Below are 16497 nucleotides of genomic sequence, written 5' to 3' on the forward strand. Positions count from 1 at the left end.
TAAGTCTTTGGATACATGTTAGCAGATTGCTTTCCAAAAGGGTTGTGCCAAATTATAATTCCACCAAGAATGTATGAGTGCCATTTCTGCTACAAGTACAGTATTAGGCGTAAGTGTGTAGTATCTGTGCTAATACATACATATATATAAAAGGTGGCATTACACTATTAACTTTCATTTCTTTGCTATTTATTGACATTAAATATTCTTGCAAATATTTTGTTGCTAGCTGTATTTTTGGTGAATTTATTGTTGTTTCCCTTTGTTTATCTCTTGGAATCCTAATGTCATTCCTATCCACTTAAATGTCATTCCTATCCACTTCTTAAATAAAACTTTAACCCTTTTGTCCATCATATTTTATGCAAATATTTCCCCCTATTTGTCTTTTTATTTTTTTAATAGAAACTTCTTATTTCATATATTAAAATCTATTGACCTTTTCTTTTGTGATTTCTTCTATCCTCCTAAATCCAGAAAGCAAAGCTTCCTCTAGATGTTTCATATTTGTCTTATTTGATTCTAATTTTTTAAGGTTTTGATTTTAAGAAATATGTAACTCCTTTAGAAGCCAGACATATTACTTAAAAAAGCCATCAAACCACAAGGGAAGAGAGCATGAGAAGAATAAAGGAACAGAGAAGAACTACTAAAACATCTAGAAAAAAGTAACAAAATGACAATAAATACATATTTATCAATAGCTACTTTAAATGTCAATGGACTAAATCCTCCAATCAAAAGGTACAGGGTGGCTGATTGGATAAAAAAAAAAAAAGACCCATATATATGCTGCATACAAGAGACACACTTCAGACCTAAGATACTCACAAACCGAAAGTGAAAGAATGGAAAAAGATACTCCATGCAAACAGCAAAGAAAAGAAAGCTGGGGTAATAATACTTATATCAGACAAAATAGACTTTAAAACAAAAACTGTAACAAGAGACAAAGAAGGGCACTACATAATGATAAAGGGAACAGTCCAACAAGAGGATATAAAACTTGTAAAGATCTATGCACCCAACATAGGGGCACCTAATGTATAAAGCAATTATTAACAGACATAAAAGGAGAAATAGACAGCAACACGATACTAGTAGGAGAATTTAACACTCCACTTACACCAATGGATAAATTATCTAAGCAGAAGATCAATAAGGAAACATTGGCCGTAAGTGACACATTAGACTAGAGGGACCTAGAAGATGCATGTAGAACATTCCACCCCAAAACCACAGAATACACATTCTTTGCAAATGCTCATGGAACATTCTCCAGGACTGATCTCATATTAGGCCACAAAACAAGTCTCAATAAATTTAAGAAGATTGAAATAATACCAAGCATCTTTTCTGATGGTATGAAAGGTATGAAACTAGAAATCAATTACAGGAAGAAAATCAGAAAAGCCACAAAATGCTATTGAACAACGATTGGATCAATGAAGAAATCAAAGGAGAAATCAAAGTTACCTAGAGACAGAGGAAAATGAAAATATGACATGTCAAAATCTATGGGATACAATAAAAGCAGTTCTAAGAGGGGAGTTTAATAGCAGTTCAGGCCTACCTCAACAAACAAGAAATATCCCAAATAAACAATCTAACAGTGTACCTAAAGGAACTGGAAATAGAAGAACAAACAAAGCCCCAAATCAGCAGAAGGAAGGAAATAATAAAAATCAGAGCAGAAATAAATGAAATAGAGACTAGGAAAAAAAAAAAAAAAGAAAAAAATCAATGAAACCAAAAGCTGCTTCTTTGAAAAGATAAACAAAATTGACAAACCTTTAGCTAGACTCACCAAGAAAAAAAGAGAGAAGGCTCAAATAAAATCAGAAATGAAAGAGGAGAAATTACAATGGACACCTCAGAAATATATAAGATTAGAAGAGAATACTATGAAAAGCTATATGCCCACAAAGTGAATAATCTGGAAGAAATGGATAAATTCTTAGAATCATACAACCTTCCAAAACTGGATCAAAAAGAAGTAGAGAATTTGAATAGACCATGCATGACCAGTAAGGAGATTGAAACAGTAACCAAAAACCTCCCAAAAAATAAAAGTCCAGGACTCAGATGACTTCCCTGGTGAATTCTACCAAACATTCAAAGAAGGCTTAATACCCATCCTTCTCAAGCTCTTCCAAAAAATTGAAGAGGAGGGGAGGCTTCCTAACTCATTCTGTGCAGCCAAAATTACCCTGATACAAAAAGCAGACAAGGACAACACAAAAGAAGAAAATTACAGGCCAATATCACTGATGAACGTTGATGCAAAACTTCTTAGCAAAATACTAGCAAATTGAATACAATACATTAGAAAGATCATACACCATGATCAAGTGGGATTTATTCCAGGGATGCAGGGATGGTTCAACATGCACAAATCAGTCAACGGGATACACCACATTAACAAAATGAAGACTAAAAATCACACAGTTATCTCAATAAATGCAGAGAAAGCATTTGATGAGATACAGCATCCATTTATGATAAAAACTCTGAATAAAATGGGTATGGAAGGAAAATACCTCAACATAATAAAGGCCATATATGACAAACTCACAGCAAATAGCATTCTAATGGAGAAAAACTAAAAGCTATTCCTCTAAGAACAGGAACCAGACAAGGATGCCCACTGTCACCACTCTTATTTAACATAGTATTGGAAGTCTTAGCCAGAGCAATCAGGCAAGAAAAAGAAGTAAAAGCAATCCAAATTGGAAAGGAAGAAGTAAAACTGTCACTATTTGCAGATGACATGATTTTATATATAGAAAACCCTAGAGAATCCCCTAATAAACTTTTAGAAATGATAAATGAATACAGTCAAGTTGCAGGATACAGAAGCAACATACAAAAATTAGTTCCATGTCTATACACTAACAATGAAGTAGCAGAAAGAGAAATTAAGAATACAATCCCATTTACAAGTGCAAGGAAAAGCATAAAATACCTAGGAATAAACTTAACCTAAGAGGTGAAAGATCTGTACACTGAAAACTATAAAACATTGTTGAAAGAAATTGAAGAAGACACAAAGAAATAGAAAGATATTCCATGCTCTTGGATTGGAAGAATTAATATAGTTAAAATGTCCATACTTCCTAAAGCAATCTATAGGTTCAACGCAATCCCTATCAAAGTTCCAACAACATTTTACACCAAAATAGAAGAAAGAATCCTAAAATTTATATGGAACAACAAAAGACCCCAAATAGCCAAAGGAATCCCGAGAAAAAAGAACAAAGCTGGAGGTATCACACCCCTGGATTTCAAAATATACTACAAAGTTATAGTAACCAAAACAGCACGGTACTGGCACAAAAACAGACACACAGATCAACAGAACAGAACCGAGAGCCCAGAAATAAACCCACACGTACATGAACAGTTAATATTCAACAAGGGAGCCAAGAACATACAATGGAGAAAGCAAAGTCTCTTTAATAAATGGTGTTGGGAAAACTGGACAGCCACATGCAAAAGAATGAAAGTAGACCATTATCTTATACCATACACAAAAATCAACTTAAAATGGATTAAAGACTTGAATTCAAGATCTGAAACCATTAAACTTCTAGAAGAAAACAGAGGCGGTATGCTTGACATTGGTCTTAACACTATTTTTTCAAGTACCATGTCTGACTGGGCAAGAGAAACAATAGAAAAAATAAACAAATGGGACTACATCAAACTAAAAATCTTCTGCACAGCAAAGGAACCCATCAACAAAACAAAAAGACAACCTAACAATTGGGAAAAGATATTTGCAAACTATATATCAGATAAGGGGTTAATATCCAAAATATACTAAGAACTCATAAATCTCAACAACAAAAAAACTAGCAACCCAACTAAAAAATAGCAAAAGATCTGAACAGAGATTTCTCCAAAGAAGATATACAGATGGCCAACTTGCACATGAAAAGATGGTCAACATCATTAACTATCAGAGAAATGCAAATCAAAACTACAATGAGATATCACCTCACTCCGGTCAGAATGGCTATAATTAACAAGACAGGAAACAATAAGTGTGGGAGAGGATGTGGAGAGAAGGGAACCCTTGTTCACTGCTGGTGGGAGTGCAAACTGGTGCAGCCACTATGGAAAGCAGTGTGGAGTTTCCTCAGAAAATTAAGAATAGATCTACCATATGATCCAGCTATTCCACTGCTGGGTATTTATCCAAAGAACATGAAAACACAAATTCATAAAGATACACACACCCCTATGTTCGTTGCAGCATTATTCACAATAGCCAAAACTTGGAAGCCACCTAGGTGTCCATGAAGGGACGAATGATAAAGAAGATGTGGTGTATATATACACAATGGAATACTACTCAGCCGTAAGAAATGATGAAATCTGGCCATTTGTGACAACACGGATGGACCTTGAGGATATTATGCTAAGTGAAATAAGTCAGAAGGAGAAAGTCAAATACCGCATGATCTCACTCACAAGTAGAAGATAACAACAACCACAAACAAACACATAGTGACAGAGATTGGATTGCTAGTTATCAGAGGGCAAGGGGGGAGGGAGGCGGGAAAGGGGTGATTAGGCACATGTGTGTGGTGATGGATTGTAATTAGTCTTTGGGTGGTGAACATGATGTAATCTACACAGAATTTGAAATATATTACACTGTACACCTGATATTTATATAATACTATAAACCAATTTTACTGCAATAAATATATATATACATATTTAGATATATATATTTATAAATATTTAACTCTTTTAGTATTCTACCTGGAGTGTGTGTGTGTGTGTGTATGGGGGGGGGCGTGTAGTGTGAGGTATGACTCAAAATAGAATTTATGTCCAAATTACCAGCCATGTATCCTACTACCATTTATTGAGGATTATTTTCACACTGTATTATGGTACTAGATTTTTTTTATTGTATTTTAAATTCTCTTATAAATCATAGTGAATATATGAGAGATACCTGTCTAGTCTCCCACTGATGCCATATAGTTTTAATTATCATTATTTTTGAAATGTGTTCAAATTTGGACCTAAAAACAATAAATGTTCGGATTAATCTTTTGTATTAGGCCAGAAAATGGGGCAGGTATTGCCCTCAGAAGACACGCAAGAATTAGTTTCATAAATTTCTTTATCATTTAGGAAGACTTTAAGAGTCTAGAAATTGTGTCTGTGAGTAGACAAGGTCTTCGGTGGATAAGTGGATAGATATGGGAGCCTGTGCACCCTTGGGGAGCCAAACCAGGAAAGGCAGGTTATGGGGTCCCCAAACTGGGTCCTTGCTGGGGGTAGTATTTTGGAAGGTGGCAAAGATGTCAGAGGCAGGAGGGCATTAAAGAACAATGTGGTTACTTCACAAGTTACCCAGGGCTGGCTGAGTGGAGGGCCACTGTAAAGGCGGTTTGGTATATACTGTAAAGCTGCTGGATGCGGAATTAGAAAGCCTACGTTTACTCTCGGCACTGCTGTGTGCCCTTAGAAGGCTCCAGTGTTGCTTCAGATCCCTCACTGTAAAACGAAAATAATGACATCTGTGATGCCTACTGCACGGGGATCTTGTGAAAATAAAAGTTAATATATGTGAAAATACTTTGAAAATTTGAAACTGCAATTAGAGGGGTTTATAAAAAATTATTGTTATTGGCCACTAAAATGAAAAACAGCAGGGACTTGAAAAATAGCAGGGACTTCCATTCCTAGTTAGGTCATCTTTGTCATTTCTCTTCTTTATTTTGGTTCAAAACATTTATAATAATGATAACAGCAAATATTGTGCACCAGGCACTTTTGCACGTATTAACTCATTTAACCCTCTCAACAACCCTATCAGCAAGTTATCATCTATTAGTTTCTATTAGGTTCTGTTATCATCCTTATCCCCACTTTGCAGATGAGGAAACTGAGAGACAGCGAAACTGAGTAAATTGCCCCAAATCTCACAGTTTCTAAGTGGCAGAGCTAGGACTTGAGCCCAGGAAATCTGCATCCAGAGTCTGTGCTGATGATAGTATTTTTCTTAATATGTGGAATTTCTCTTTTTATACTTTAAAAAGTGCTTTGTTTCCTTTCAGCTGTTTTCAACTAAAGTGATGGGAGATCCCTTTCTTGTGGGGGAGATAAGCCAGCTTGCACTCAAGTCTGCAGCCGATGAAGGACATAACCGAGGCCAAGACTCTCAGGTGCTGCTTCTGGAGACGTTTTCCAAACTTCTGGAACTCTTGACCCTCCGCCACCGGCTGATAGAAATGAGTCTGGAGAGTGTACACTTAGCTCGGTCAGTAGGGGGACTGAGGACCCAGATGGGGGATAACAGACCACGGGCCTCCCTACCTCCAAGCTTTGGCCACTCTGTGCCTCCAGAGTAGCCAGCAGTAGAGGACCTAGAGAAAGGAGAGGGGTGAGTCAGTGGCAACATCCAGGTCTGACAGAGGTATGGAAGGTTTATCAGGTAGGGGAAGAGAGAGATTAATGAGTTAAGTTTTGGGCATGAGTGTGAGATGATGGTAAGACACCTAAGTCGACATGTTCCATAAGCAGGAAAAATATGAAACTAGAGAGTTTGTTGCAAACATTTTGAGTGCTGTTGGTGTTCTCGTCCCCATGAGGGGCCCTATAGTCACACAGAATCCAGTCATCTACCATCAATCATTATTGAGGGCCTGCTGTGGCCTGGGGTCGTACTGGGGACTTTATGTGTATTAGCTCATTTAATTCTCAGAATATCCTTGTGAGGTAGCTTACAAATGTCTTACCTGTGAGGAAGTAGTGTCTTGGAAAAGTTAAGTAATTTGCCTAAAATCACATAACTAGAAAGTAGCAGAAATAGAATTCATACTCTGAGCCAAAATGTTATTAAACTCTCTGATACTACTTCCCCATAATTTCTGATCCTTTCTCTCAGGGAGCTCACAATGTAAAACTTACCCCTAACATAGTTTAACATGCTATTTTAGTTGTAGGAACAAAATACTATGGGAGCACAGAAAATGGAATATTTTGCTCTTTCTAAGTGAATTAGGAAAAGCTTCATAGAAGAGGCGCTGTTATAAGTTGTGTCCCCCTAAATTCATATGTTCAAGTTCTAACCCCCAGGACCTCATATTGTGACCTTATTTGGAGATAGGGTCTTTATAGAGGTAATCAAGTTAACATGAAGTTATTAGGGTGGGCCCTAATCCAGTGTGACTGGTGTCCTTATAAGAGGAAATTTGGACACAGACACACACCTCTGTGTGATATGATGTGAAGACAGAAGAGAAGATGGCCATCTAAGCCAAGGAGATGGGTCTGAAACAGGTCCTTCCCTCAGAGCCCTCAGAAGGAACCAACTCTGCCACACTTGGATCTCAGACTTCTATCCTCCAGAACTCTGAGACAAATTTCTTTGTTCAAGCCACCTAGTTATGGTACTTTGTTACAGCAGCCTAGAAAACGAATAGGGGTGCCATTTGAACTCAGCCTTAACCAATTTTCAAGATGGAGAAATGTGTGAGAACGGGAGTAAGAGAGGAGGGGAAGGCATTCTAGACACATAAGGCTGAAATGCTAGAGCAACATCTGAACAGAGCCTTGCAGCAAGTCATGGAAACATGAGAGCAGAGCTCAGAATTGAAGGAGGACAGAGATGGGTTCATAGGTCCTTACACAAGGGGGTGATGGTTAGGGCTGCATGGTGGACTTCCTAAGGAGGGGATGGAGAAGATGAGAGGAGGCCCCGGTTTGGGACCCCAGGTAACACCAGGGTTTGAAAATAAAGAAGAGAGGAAGCCAATGAGGACAGAGAGAGTGGTTATGAGACAGAAGCATGGAGATTCTGTATCCAGGAAAACAAAGATGCTCCTCAAAGAGAGGACAGAGGCCAGCCATGAAGAGCTCTGAGAGAAGATGGTGCACCTTGTATTGAGGGCAATATTGGTGACCTCACATGGACTCTGAGGGCAGAAGCCAGCTTGCAGGAAATGAGAGTTGAGGAAGTGCCCAAGCACATCTCCTCCTATTTTCACTACTGTTGTAACTGTCACAGCGTAGGGCAAACATAAGACCTTTGTGATTCATTCACTTCATACTATGGGGGATCGGAATTGGCTGCCCCAAATATGTCTTTTTGGTTTGATCATTTCTGAGAACAGAAGACTGAAAGGAACTTTGACTTTCCCCCTAACTCCCTGAAAGAATTTAAGATAGAAGACCTGTTCCAGGAAGGAGCTACTAACATAAGATAACTGTAGTGTAATGTAAAATAGGTCCCATTGTCTATAGAGCACCCAGAAAACACTTGTTTAACAAAGATTTCTAGTCCCATCTCCATGTAAGTTGCCTTCCTCCTCTTGAAGCCCCAAACCACTACCCCCAACATCCTCCTGTGTCTTTAGCTGAAGATGGTATTTAAGGTGGCATCTTCTGCCATTCTGGCTGAGTTAGTTTTTCTGGGTTTCTCCCATGTATATGTGTTATTAAACTTTGATTTTTCTCCTGTTATTCTGTCTCATATCAATTTAATTCTTAGACCAGCCAGAAGGACCTAGAGGGTAGAGGAATTGTCTTCCTCCCCTACAATATGGAGTTGGCTTACTTTTGTGTTGACTTTTGCTTTTGTGCTTATTCAGTTGTTTTAGTTTTCTTACCACTTACTTTCCTTTTAAGAAAAAATAATGGCAAGTGTTCTTGGCTCTTTTTTACTCTCTTTTAGACTCTATAAGGAATTGGCATGTGAGATGGGTTTTGAAGAGTTCCATTTGTATCTGAGGCCTGTTCACTTTGAATTTGCATCACACAAGGACAAAGCAGACCACCCACCCCCTGTTTTTATAACCTCTCTGCTGGAGGACAGTGATCGTGTAGACAGGTGAGCCTTGAGAAGGTCAAAGTAAAAATAATGTAACTGTAGAATGAACGACCAGTGAAAACTAATTTCTGTCACCACTGGACATGGAAATGCAATTTGATTTCTAAATTCTCTCCCTTACGTTTTATCTGCCATGATGCCAATTTGTTTTCTTTTTCTTCCTTTCTTTTTTAATAAGAGGAGAAAAATGAGATCTCAATAAAAGGGGCTAATTGGGTTCAAAGACACCAAGTAACCGAGAAGTGGAAGAATCAGATCAGATTGCTCAAAGGAGATGAAACCACAGGCTCGGCAGCTGCTGGCTTGACCATATTGCTTCGGGATAGGAAGGGATGTGAGCATTGGTTTAATGAGGCAAGAACCATGGATCAGAAGTCCAGGTCCCTTCTCTCACTTTCCCTGGGACCAGGAAAAAGTCAGTCAAGTTTTTTGAGCAGTGGTCTCCTGGAAACTCTAACACAATGTACAAATCTATCATGTATGGCAAGATCTCAGCCAGGCTCTTTTGTTGGTCAGTCACAGAAGTTACATCAAACCAGTGAGACTTCTTTTTCATGCCCCATATGTTTAGCCCATTGCCTGAAAGAAAACACTCTTTTTTAAAATAATGACTTTTTTTCCTTCTCTCCAAAGTCTGCCAGTACATAGTTGTGCATTCTAGTTGTGGGTCCTTCTAGTTGTGGCACGTGGGATGCTGCCTCAGCATGGCCTGACGAGTGGCGCCATATCCGCACCCAGGATCCAAACCGGGGAAACCCTGGGCTGCTGAAGAGGAGCATGCAAACTTTTAACCACTCAGGCAAGGGGCCAGCCCCAAAAACAGTCTTACTAGTAACAGATCATGAATCTACTCAGTTAGGGCAAGGAATGTTTTCCCCCTGCACAGAGTCAGCCTTTGACATGTGCTGAGGAGAAATGTCTGTTTCCTTCCTCTTTCCTTCTGTGCTAGTCTGCCCTTCCCCTACAGGTCCTAGCTCTGTCCCTGGAGATTCCTGATAGCAGCCCCACCCCAAGGAAGGCCAAGATGACCCCAAGGAGGGAAAGTCACCTTTGTTTTGCTAATGTGGATCTCTGATCAGAATACGACTTTGCTGTGTTGGTATGCTAAAGGAGAGAGCATGGGCTAGAAGGAAGGGGGTTTGGATGGTAGAAAACAGTATCCTAGAATTTCCCAACCTTGGCACTATTGAATTTTGGGACTGGATAACTCTTTCTCGGAGGGGGCCGGCCTATGCTTCAGAGGTTGTTTAGCAGTATCCCTGACCTCTACCTACCAGATGCCAGTAGTATCCTTTCCCCCATTTTTGACAGTCAAAAATGTCTCCTGTCATTGCCAAATGTCCCCTGGAGGCAAAATCTCCCCCACTCTATCCTGTCACACCACCTAAACCAAAAAGAGAATTTATTGTAAGGATACACGTAGCTGAAGGCAGGAAGTGCAATTGGGTCTCAGGTAGGGCTAGGTCTCCAACGTGGAGCTAAGCTATTCTCTGGCTCTTCAAGGACGCCCTGCCATAGCTGGTATTTTATGCTTCTGTGAAAATAGGGCATGTTTTTGTTCAGCAGGAATCAACCAACGAGCATAAACTGCCTGAATGCCCTGTGATCTGGTCAAGTGGTTATTGGTCCTCCCAGTAATGACCCAGGAATCCTGTAAGATCTTGGGGAGCCTCGTGAATTACCAGGGAAAGATTTATGCATCCAGGGAAATTGTGTCTTGAGTTTGAATTTATATTATGTATGTAACTCTTTAAAGTTGCCACTTTAGAGTGCCATTATAACAACAACATACACTAAATGTGAGCACAATGACTTACATTTTTAAAAGCACATTCAGGGGCCAGCTTGGTGACGCAGTGGTTAAGTTCACACATTCTGCTTTGGTGGTCCGGGGTTCGCCAGTTCAGATCCTGGGTGCAGACCTACACACTGATTGTTAAGCCATACTGTGGCAGGTGTCCCACATATAAAGTGGAAGAAGATGGGCACCCATGTTATCTCAGGGCCAGTCTTCCTCAAAAAAAAAAAAAGGATGCTCATGCATATTATCCCACTTAATATTTGCTGTAACCCTGCAAGACAGGCGGTATCTCCATTTACAGATGAAGAAACCAAGAGTCAGAGATATTAATTACTTGACAAAGTCTCAGAGCTATGGACAAAGCACCATGTCCCAAGGCAGAAAGGTGCCTGCAAAGATCATTTAGATGATTGTTGGGGCCATGGGAGAAAGTTAGAACTGGGCAACCTTTAGGGAGTAGACAAAGGGGTCCCAGTGAGGGAGGGGCCTGAGCAGGTGAGGTCAAGAAGTTAAGAGGAAAAACAGGAAAAGCAGTGGAATGGTGATCAAGAGAAAAGAATTGCCAACACTCTGGGGTGGATGATCACCACAACCAAACTGCAAGGAGATCGAGTCCAATAAGGACTGAAAAGACCCCGGAGCCCTTCAGTCTTTGGGTGGAAACAGCAAGTCTTGTATAAAATCTGTTCTTGCTATTCCCACAGCTGATCACATGGGCAGGTCAAAACAACTTCTTGTTTCTTCTTCCAGATATTCTCCTACTGCTCTGGTCTTAGCCATCTCTGAGGTGGATGATAACCAAGTTGGCAAATTTAGTTTTCATACAAAGGAAGCCATCCTTAAGGTAAATTACTTTATTTCAAAAAAAAAAACTAGGGTAAAATTAAGCAGTTTGCTCATGCAACCCTTTAAAAATCCAAATATTTAATTCATATAAGTTTGGCTCCCATATATAAGAAAAGCTTCCAACTTCATGAATAATGACCATAGCCTGGCCTTATTGGGTGTGTGCGTTGGCCTGGTTTGAACCAGACTGCAACATCCCTCACAATAACCTCTGTTACTGTTAACAAGAAGCACATGTGGTGCATCAAGCTTTTAAAATACGCACTTGTCATTGGAGCTTTTATATGATCTTTTTAAACCTGGTGCTATTTTTTCCTGCCACTCGGATGGATTTTCTTTGCTCTTATGTGTATACATGCGGGTTTCTATTTGTGTATTTTTAAACATTAATCTAATCTTGACAGTTTTACAAGAGCCTGCTCCTGAGCACACGTTTGCTAGTTCGTCACAGCCTTCTCATCCTTTTCTGACCACTGGGGAAAGCTTACAGTGTCCAACTGCAAAGCAAATCCGGCCTGGAGGCTGCCTTCCTGGGATGAAATGCTGTTTAGGGAGAGACCAGATGCAGGCTGTGGCTGAGGAGCAAGGATCTCAGCACGTCCTGCAGTTTGATCCGTATATTTACATGTTGAATAAGTGATAATCTCAACTCTCAACTTCATCTCTTTCTTTGTGGGGGAAATTGCTAATACCTTTCACATTTTCTTCCCTTAGCTCTTGTTCCATTCAGGAGTGGAGAATATGCAAGTGACCCTTGCATGCCAAGCTGTTCAGAAAAACGCTTTGATGGTGGCTGTCCAGCAGGCGTCCTTCTATCACGCTTCCCGAGGGGACTGTCTTGCTGATGTCAAGGTCAGCCTGTAAGACAGAGAAGCCTGAGGCACCACCACCAGCAGCAGCTAATGTCAGGCTGCCTCTTCCCTCCCTCCCTCCCTCCCCCAGGCACCCTCCCCACTCCTCCCTCCTTTCCTTCCTCCCCATCTCTCCATTTCCTTCCTTTACTTTCTCCCTTTTCTTCCTTCTTTTCTATCTTATCTTTTTCCTTTCCTCTTTCCCTCCCTCCTTCTTTCCTAATGTGGATCAACACATGACCAAATCATTAATTTTCAGTGATTTGCCGATAATTTTTCCTTTGTAGTAACGCTATAATATTGACTAGCTAGACTCATCCAGCAGAAAATATCCTGTCCCTCTGCCCTTACCTTTTGTGGATAATTCCGTTGTTTTCCATTTTATCCTTCCTGTATTTCTTTTTGCAAAAGTAAGCAGATATATTTGTCCCTTTTTTCCCCCACAAAAGTAACATACAATATGTACTCTTTTTCCCTGGATTTTTCTGGTTGTTATTGAGATATAATTCACATAACATAAAATTCACCCCTTTAAAGGTATAATTTACAAGATCATGCAACCATAACCACTATCTAATTCCAGAATATTTTCATAATTCTCCAAGGAAATCCTGTGCCCATTAGCAGTCACTCCCCATCCCACTTCCCCTCAGCCCCTAGCAACCAGTAATCTACCTTCTGTCACTGTGGATTTGCTTATTCTGGACATTTCAAGGAAAGGGAATTATACAACATATGGCCTTTTATGTCTGGATTTTTTCATTTAACATGTTTTCAAGTTTCATGCATGTCATAGCATGTATGGGTACTTCATTTCTTTTTTACTGATGAATAATATTCCATGATATGGATATACAACATTTTGTTTATTCATTCATCTGTTGACAGACATTGGGTTGTTTTTATTTTTTGGCTGTTATGAATAATGCTGTTATGAACATTCACGTACAGGTTTTTGTAAGGCCATGTGTTTTGAGTTTTCTTAGGTATGTACCTAGGAATGGAATTGCTAGGTTATACAGTGACTACAATTTGAGGAATCGCCAAACAGTTTTCCAAAGTGTCTGCACTGTTTTACAGTCTCACTAGTAATGTAGGAGGGTTCCAATTTCTCTACATTTTTGCCAACAGTTGTTACTGTCTCTCCTTTTTATTTTAGCCATCCTAGCGAGGGGGAAATGGTATCTCATTGTGGTTTTCATTTGCATTTCTCTAATTACTGATGACGTTAAGCATCTTTTCCTGTGTTTATTGGCCATTCATATGTCTTCATTAGAAAAATATCTATTCAAATCCTTTGCCCTTGGATTTTTTTTGCCTTTTTATTATTGAGTTGTAAGAGTTCTTTATATATTGCGAATACATGTCCTTTATCAAGTATATAATGTGCAAATATTTCCTCCCATTCTGAGAAACTTTCTTGATGGTGTCCTTTGAAACAGAAGTTTTTCAATTTGTTGAGTCCAATTTACCTATTCTTTCTTTTGTCACTTGTTCTTTTGGCATAATGTTTAAGAAACCGTTGCCTAATCCAAAGTCATGAAGATTTACTCCTATGTTTTCTCCTAAGACTTTTGTAGTTTTAGCTCTTATATTTACATCTGTGGTCCATTCGTGGTTAATTGTTGCATGTAGTGTGAGGTAGGGGTCCCACCGCATTCTTTTGTGTGCGGTTATCCTGTTGTTCCAGGATCATTTGTTGAAAAGACTCATGTTTTCCCATTGAATTGTCCTGATTTGGCATCCATGTCAAAAATCAATTGACCATAAATGTAAGAGTATTTCTGAACTCTCAATTCTATTCCATTGATCTATATGCCTATTTTTATGCCAGTATTGATGTGTTTTGATTACTGCAGAGTTGTAGTAAGTCTTGAAATTAATAAGTATGAGTCCTCCAACTTTGTTCTCTTTCAAGATTGCTTTTGCTCTTTTGGGTCCCTTGCATTTTCATACGAATTTTAGGATCAGCTTCTCAATTTCTGAGGAAAAAAAAAGCCAGTTGGGATTTTGATAGGGATTGCATTGAATCTGTAGATCAGCTTGGGTACTATTGCCACCTTAACCATATTAAGTACTCTGATCCATGAACAGGGGATGTCTTTCCATTTATTTAGGTCATTTTTAATTTCTTTCATCAGTATTTTATAGTTTTCAGTATGTAAGTACTATACTTGTTAATTAATTCCAAGGTATTTTATTATTTTTGATATTATTGTAAATAGAATTGCTTTCTTTTTTTTATTTTTATTTATTTTTATTTTTTTAAAGATTGGCACCTGGGCTAACAACTGTTGCCAATCTTTTTTTTTTTTTCTGCTTTTATCTCCCCAAACCACCCCTGTACACAGTTGTATATCTTAGTTGCACGTCCTTCTAGTTGTGGGATGTGGGACCCCGCCTCAACGTGGCCTGACGAGCAGTGCCATGTCCACACCCAGGATCCGAACCCTGGGCCGCCGCAGCAGAGCACACAAGCTTAACCACTCGGCCACAGAGCCGGCCCCAGAATTGCTTTCTTAATTTCATTTTCAGAGTGCTTATTACTAATGTGTAGAAATACAATTGTCTTTTGTATATTGGTCTTGTATCCTGCAACTTTACTAAATTTGTTTATTAGTTCTAATAGTTATTTATGTGTATGTGTATGTATTCTTTAGGATTTTTGTATGTACACAAAAAATCATACAAAAATTTTATATGACTTCACCTGTAAATAGAGATAATTTTACTTCTTTTCAAATATGGATGCCTTTTATTTCTTTTTCTTGCCTAATTACCCTAACTAGACCCTCCAGTACAAGGTCAGAAATGGAGGGAGTAGATGTTATTGTCTTATTCCTGATCTTAGGAGTAAAGCTTTCAATCTTTCACCATTAACTATGATGTTAACTATGGGTTTTCCTTAGATGCCTTTTACCAGGTTGAGGACTTTCCCTTCTATTCCTAGTTTGTTGAATTATTTTATCATGAAGGCATTTTGGATTTTATCTATATACTCTTTTGAGCTTTGTTTTTTCACTTAACAGTATATCCTGGAAATCACTGCAAATCAGTTTATAGAGATCTTCCTTCATTTTTTTTTTCCTTAAAACTATATAGTTCTCTCTTGTGTGTATGTACTGGTGAATATAACTTAAGTGTAAAATTAAATACGGTTTTAGGAAATCAACGTTTCAACTTAAACATTCTTTAAGCCTTAAGGATTCTATACAGCTCAGCACATTTATCCTTAACACATTTAAACTTACCACATTTATCTACCTCTATTTATCATTTCTACTCTTCACATTAATAGGAGAGTACAAATTTATGAGTATGGCAAGAATACTCAATCCTCACTTTTACTGTCAAATACTAATTCTCATAGAAATCAAATACTGAAGTAGAAAGTAGGGATAGAGTGAATTATATTGATTTTTAAAAATTCAACCTCAAAAATCTGAATTCAGTACCTACTGTTAATGCAGTATCTAACTATGAAGTTAAGCTCACTAGATAATACTAAGATACAATTCATGCTCCTGAGGAACTTATAGGCCAGTGTGTGTAAGGGGGACAGGCCTACAGGTGGTTCAATTACAAGGCATAAAAGAAGTTCAACAAGCTAAAGAAGGAATTCATTGAAAAGAGAGGTCACAAAAGAGAGGGAACTAGGAAGGGCAGCACAGAGAGGTAGCATTTGGGAAAACTTGAAGGATGAGCTTTTTGACAAGCAAAGATGACCATGTGATCATTCTGAGTAGAGGGAAGACCCTTCAGATACACAAGCATAGGAGCGAGAAAGGGCAGATGGGGACTAGAAAAGAATGAGGAGCCCAACTTGACTACCAACTTTTCGTACATAGTTGACATATACAACCCTTTATACAATTAATTTAATCTTATGAAGAATACAAATATATAAAACACGTATAAGTGGAGTCGTTCTGGTTGAAATGGAGGTTGAGAAGCTTATGAGTTAACTCCTGAGATCCATCCAGGAAGCAAACATTGAAATTCACTAGATAGGAGGCCAGGGTGGGGGTGGGGGGTGGTGGAAGGCATTGGAGTAACAGCTTAGAAAGACCTGCAGCACAGGGAGGAGTAGGGAGGCATTAGGGTAATATATATATATATTTATTATTATTATATATATGTAT

General features: G+C 38.7%; 1 protein-coding gene across 5 annotated transcripts in view; it reads left to right on the forward strand.

The window, feature by feature from the left end:
• LOC102147786 (uncharacterized) overlaps positions 1-16497 on the forward strand; it is a 165451-nt gene that overhangs the window by 74285 nt on the left and 74669 nt on the right. For all 5 annotated transcript variants that reach the window (XM_023650884.2, XM_023650885.2, XM_070225345.1 and 2 more), the window contains 4 exons: positions 6084-6286; positions 8702-8857; positions 11409-11502; positions 12219-12356. In XM_023650884.2, coding sequence (XP_023506652.2) covers positions 6084-6286; positions 8702-8857; positions 11409-11502; positions 12219-12356 — 591 coding nt within the window. The remainder of the gene's footprint in view (positions 1-6083; positions 6287-8701; positions 8858-11408; positions 11503-12218; positions 12357-16497) is intronic.

Source organism: Equus caballus, chromosome 10 (genome assembly GCF_041296265.1).
Source record: "Equus caballus isolate H_3958 breed thoroughbred chromosome 10, TB-T2T, whole genome shotgun sequence".
NCBI lineage: Eukaryota > Metazoa > Chordata > Mammalia > Perissodactyla > Equidae > Equus > Equus caballus.